This window comes from Gavia stellata, chromosome 13 (assembly GCF_030936135.1).
Source record: "Gavia stellata isolate bGavSte3 chromosome 13, bGavSte3.hap2, whole genome shotgun sequence".
In the NCBI taxonomy this organism is placed as follows: Eukaryota; Metazoa; Chordata; class Aves; order Gaviiformes; family Gaviidae; genus Gavia; species Gavia stellata.
In genome coordinates this window covers 23173471-23179470 of record NC_082606.1, presented here as the reverse complement: position 1 = coordinate 23179470, position 6000 = coordinate 23173471, and the positions used below count along the sequence as shown (strand labels likewise).

Below are 6000 nucleotides of genomic sequence, written 5' to 3'. Positions count from 1 at the left end.
TCTTATTTTTACCAGTGAGGCCATCTTAGGTTTATATACAAAAGTAAAACTGAAAATATACTTTTGTTCTCTGTACACATAAATTTTTTTCCCTAAAAAAGGAAAAAAACTTGTCTATGTTTCTAACATAAAGTAAAACCAAGCACAAAGATTTCTTCTGACGAGTTCATTTACTCCAAAAATCAGTCCAATGAAATAATGTCTGGTATGATACCAAAGATAGACGCCGTGTCCGTGCTGCTCCTACTTGCAACTGGATGACCATGATTCTCTCGCAGGCTGTTGGAGGAAACAAGACTGCTGTTACTGCCACTATTGCTACCATTTGTGGCTGGCAGAGAACTGCTTCCTCCCGCATTTAGCTGATCGAGAAACATCTGAGATGAAGTGTATGGGAAAAAACGAGAGTGTAAGAGTTCTTGATCATCTGATGCGGAAACTGCCGCAGCTGCAGCGGCAAGAAGGGATGTGTTGTAATGCTGGGGGGAAAAACAACATTTTCAAGTTACATTTCAGACACCATAGTTTTGATTCAGACCAGCACAAAAGAAGGTATTTGCAAGCTAAAGCTCTGACAGCTTCTGGATTTCACACCAGCTCGTCTACTCAACCTTTCTGTAAGGCAAGTGGACCAATGCAGTGAACTTTTACCTCTGCAGCCCCTGATTTCTGAAGCCAAAAGAAATTGGAAACACTAGTATTAGTAAGAGCAAACACTAGAAAGGTAACAGTATTGCAAGACACCCAAAACAGTAAGAAACGGTAAGAAGCAGCACTCTTTTACCTCTTCAAAAAATTCCTTGGTGGAAAAATTCCCCAAAATTCAAAGAAACATTTTGCCATCCCTCTCCTCTGCTCAAAAGTCACAGACCAACCACAGCTGGTGAAACTATGTGCTAATCACTGTTGGTGGAGGAAAGCATACTTCCGTGAAAAATGCATTTAGAAATAGCACGCTTAGTCCCATCAGATGGCAGCAAGGGCTGCCCCAAGCTATACTCTCTGCTGGGCAGCCCCTGAAAGGCAAGAACTTTAGCTATCAAGAATCAGATTTTAAATACAATCTCTCTGTAGGGTAATTTTGCTCTCGACGTTTCTTTCCACTATGCTGAAAAGAATACACGCAGGCTACTCAGCCTTGATCCCCAACATTTATGCACTGGTATAATTATGTCATATCAGTGCAGCATCAGACTTCCGCACTACTTCTTTCAGAACAATTCTTCTATCTATGTTTTACTGAATATCAAGGTAGCTTTTCTGAATTCAAATTCTACAGTGCAGGCTCTGGTCTTAATTATGATATGAAAGTATGCCTCTACATTTAGTGCAATTCTCCTACTTGAGATTGCAGAACAGACATGAAGGGACAAAGGGCAGGTGAGCCACCCCAGCCCCCTTCTTTTCTTGGGGGCACAGGAGGAAAAGCGATCAAGTGGGAGGACTTGCCAACCCAGACTCCTTTTGAGAATGACCTGCTTAGTTCCCAAAACTGGAGAAGCCAGCACCAACCTTGCCCATTTCAGTAAGCATTTACAGAAAGGTGGCAAGCGTGGTACAAACAAGCACACAGCTTCAGAAAAACGAAAGAGCTGCCCCTGACTCTCCGAATTGTGTAAAGGACTGTCAAAGAGTCCCAGCGGTGCGGCTCACCACTGTCAGATAGCCAAAGTCAGACCTCAGGTGTGAAAAGCTAAGGAGGTGGCTCGTGGACCTTCAGCCATGGCCAAGGGTCATTCCACAATACAACAGTGGCTGACTGAGCTTAACCCTTGGAAACAGAAATGTTTATCTTTTGTTATGCCTTATCCTACACCCGTATTTAGACAACGCTTACGTTTGGTCACAGTTTCTATGTGTGTAAAATAAAGCTGCAGCCTGCCTGCATTTACACCTACATCATACATCTGCTCCTTCCTCGCCTATACATCCATGCCAGCAAGTCCTTCTCAGAAAAGAGTTATCTGCCATATGACTTGATTTTCCTTGACTTACCTGATTGTCTCCTGACAGGAAAGGGAAGAAATCTAAACCTGTAAAGAGCCAAAGAAAAAAATTAAGCTTCTCAAAACAAAAAAAGCACATCCCCGTTTTTCCACCATTTCTTTTGAAATAAAAACAGCATGATACTGATGACACTTCAGAGTCTCTTCACTACCGGAACTTGCAAAACATCAGCCTTTTAAAACTTTAAGATATTAACCTAAATTTTTTTTTTTTTTTTTTTAAAGTTTTAAATACCATCTCATCCTCTGTGGACGCAAAATAATATTTTGCATGACTGGATTGTCAAACGACTGCATGTTTAAATCCTTCTACAATAGTTATTATTGCTTGGAGAGCTGTACTTACAGCTACGAACAGTCAGAAACTCACCTTGCAAGTCATAAGGCATAGGTGTCATATGGAATGGATGCCTGTAGTCTTGGATAAGTGATGTATTGATGTAGCTGGTGTCGACAGCAGGAAGGCTTGGTGTTCTGGACACAGGAGATGCTTGATGGGGTAAATTTAAAATGCTAGAAGAAACAAAGGCTTGTTATAAGCATAAAATACAGTCCTAGCTTCAATGCTAAAAGAACAGCATTCAAAGATTTCTGTTGCTGTCCCATGCAGGGTAAGCCTATTTTCAAATTTAACACAAAGTCAACCGCTCAGTACGCATTATGAACTTTGTGACAGGTGCGCAGCAACAACTCTCCTACCAAATTTCAAAGCTGCACTAGAAAGATTCACAGTGCTACAGCACCTCAGTGAGTCTTGTAGGGACTAGAAGGGGGCGGGGGGGAAGCAGCGGAAGAGACATGAGCATCACACGTTCCCCAAGCTTTCTTCTCACAAGGACATTTTATCAGAAAAGTTAATTCAGTCCAAGACACCTGAAGTTCAGCAAAATTAAAAGTAAAGTCAAGTTCAAACAGCAGAAACTGATGACTCTCGCTCTAAATGGTATTGGGATCTCTGCTATAAATATGCTACAAATACTCCTAAAGCCAGGATAAGGCAATCCTAAAGGTATATTGAACCCCAAAAAAACATACAAGTCTGTACAACAACACAACATTTATATTCTACAAGGTAATCAGCAATGGAAGACAGCCAAAAAGGTCTTGAGGAATTTTAAGTGATCACTGAGTCATTTACATTACTGGAGTAGTAATCAGTTCAACAACAGGATCTCTTCAGTTTAGCCTCAGTTTTCATCCCTACATGTTTATGTAAACAAGGTGCTATTAACAGCTTTGCTACTTAGGCGTAATCAGGTTATTCTGGCATTCTTTATTACTATGCTACCGGCACTAATCACCAGTAAAACCCACACACTCCCATACCACACCCTTGTTTCTCGTTGCTCGCTTTCTCCATATGTGCTGCTTTTATATTTCTCTATGGAAGAAAAAAATTTCCAGATTTGCAAAAAACATACTTCTAAGCCACAATCTTTTGCACCATTTTATACTCATTTTCACAAATACAACTGAAAAGCTGTATCGTGTTACACATTTAACAACTCAACGCTGTTATTCCAACCTTCTCGGGCTTTGCAACCTGAGACCAAATCCATTTGCTATAACCTACTACATCAGGATATAATCCAAATACAGAACTTTCTAGATACAATTTCTTTTGAAATTTGTTACTACTCTCCATTGTGAGTATATTGTCTCTGCATTGGCCTGTATATTTTATTCTCACCCCTTATTATTTAACGGTGATGCTGGAGATATGGAAGGACAGCTTCTCTTTGCAGATGGTTCTTCCTCCTCTTCATCTGATGAGCTATCAATGGTTAAATCAATCACTTCTACTTTCTTATTTTTATTTGACTGTTGGTGAGAAGACACCTGATGTTCCAAGGAAGAGCTTATGCATCCTATACAAAGTAAGTCAACATTATAAGCTGTAGCTTGCAACACTACAATCATCACAACATCACAGCTTATTATATGCCTTCATAAATAAAGCTTACAACTTAGAATAGAAGACAACAAAATTACATAACATTGATAATAGCTTAAAAGTACCATCAGCCCCAAACAGGTGTTACTCAAGTAATCTTTCTCATAAATGATCATTAAAAGCTACAAACATATATATAAAAATGACCATTTTGAAAAGTTAAAGGAACATCAATACTTAACAGTTCAACAGTATGACATTCAGTCTAGACACCCCAAAACACAACTTACCATCAACTCCGTTGTAAGATGCAGTTACTTCCTGCACTTCCTTCTTCGATCTCATAGGAGCCCATGATCCATCCTCCTTAAACTGAATTTCATCACAATCTGTACAATACTTCAGGATTTCCATGAACAACCTGTCAATCAAAAACATTTAATATCAGTCCTCAAAAAGAGCTTCTCCTTTTTCTCCTCCGATATTTTTATTAGTCAGTCTAAGTTTGAATTAGTGTTGAAGTCGAAAGCTTTCATTGTTCTACCCTTCTCTCATCTGCTTCCTTGATAGAAAGGAGTCACCGAAAAATTTTAAATAGTACCTAAAATAAAAATCTGCACATTCACTTAAACGAATGACAAGAGTGGAATCCTGCGGAGCTCATGACACAGACCTCTCCATTTCCCAAAACAAAGGAAGACTATGAACTAGCATTAAAAAAAATAATCTCCTCCTTACCCTTATTTATCTTTGACAATATTTAACCGAGGAAGCCCATATCTTAAAGGAGTCCATATAGCTGAGCACTTAAGGACTAGTATTTCCTGAAACCTCTTTATAAGCGAAAACTTCCTAACAAAAGCTGAGCATGGGAATCTAAACTTGCAGCCTCTTCTCCTAAAACTTTTAGGATCCTGGCACCACATCACTCCCAGTGGGAATTCCAGCTTTTGACCAAGACTATTCATGTGGTTCTGTGTAGGAAAAAGCTTTGCTTTAATTAGTGGGAAAGTTCACTCTTTCCCAGATTGAAACATTTTCTAGAAATAATCTTCTCTTTGGGATGCTATAATTATACCACCTCATCTCCAACATCCGCACCTGGCAACACAAGAAGAAATAAGGAAAATGCATTGTTTTAATTATTACTACTCTTAGTCTTTACTATTTTAGGCTGAAACCTAGAACAAGGAACCCCACAGTTCTTTGATCCAAAGCAGAGGACCTGTAAATTTCAGGGTCCATGAATCCAAAGCAGCCCATGTGAGCCCTGAGCGTCTCTTCAAGAGCTTTTTGCAAGGCCTTAAAGGTGATCCTAAGCAACCTTATGCCTCACTGGCAGGTCACCAAAACGAAGCACATACTCGCTAAAAAAGACTCAATCATTTGTGAGGTGGTTTTCCAGGGTTCTGTTTGTTTCAGGGTTTTTAGTTTTGCTTTTTGAGGTTTGGTTTGTTTTGGCATTTTTTTTGGTTGGTTGGTTGGTGGGCTTTTTTGAGTAAAACATTCTGAGAGTATTCTCAGAAGACTCTACTTGTTCTCTTCCTTTATCACACTTTGGAAAGAAGATTCCTACCTAAGGAATTAAAATGCAAACCCAGGAATACATACTTGGCATTTCTTCATGGAGACCAATACTAGATTTATTTATTTTTTAATGTTTTGCAGGTAGGCAGTACCAGGGAATCAATCTCTATGTCACTTTCTATATACAGCAACTCCCCAATCTGAAATCGTACGTGGAATTGTACGTGCACTGGGGGGGGGTGGCAGTATTTATTTGATCTAACATGAATGTCTGCTATCAACTCTGCCAGATTTGAGCAGTTGCCCCATTAAAAGAAGATGTTCTGTTTTCACCTAGAGATCCAGCACTATGGAATACTGGGAAAAACCACACAACCATTTTAGGTAGGATAGCTCAAAAATTTACCTGGGATTGGAAGGAATACCTTTCACTATTATTAACAGTTTGATGACCACAATTCTTCCAGAATACTGAAGAGGTACCTGGTTAGCAATTCTTCACCAACAGCAGGGAAATTAAACAACACGGTCACTTAAAGGAGGTCACAGCCAGATAACCAAGATTTCAGAGCA

At 39.5% G+C, this 6000-nt stretch overlaps 1 protein-coding gene across 1 annotated transcript in view; it reads right to left on the bottom strand.

Annotated features, from left to right (window-relative positions):
- PIAS1 (protein inhibitor of activated STAT 1) overlaps nucleotides 1-6000 on the bottom strand; it is a 60262-nt gene continuing 54262 nt past the window's right edge. Inside the window, exons 10-14 of the mRNA XM_059823682.1 lie at nucleotides 4191-4321; nucleotides 3697-3874; nucleotides 2377-2519; nucleotides 1996-2033; nucleotides 1-479 (exon numbers count right to left, since the gene is read on the bottom strand). Of these exons, the coding sequence (XP_059679665.1) occupies nucleotides 183-479; nucleotides 1996-2033; nucleotides 2377-2519; nucleotides 3697-3874; nucleotides 4191-4321 (787 nt within the window). The 3' untranslated portion in view covers nucleotides 1-182. The remainder of the gene's footprint in view (nucleotides 480-1995; nucleotides 2034-2376; nucleotides 2520-3696; nucleotides 3875-4190; nucleotides 4322-6000) is intronic.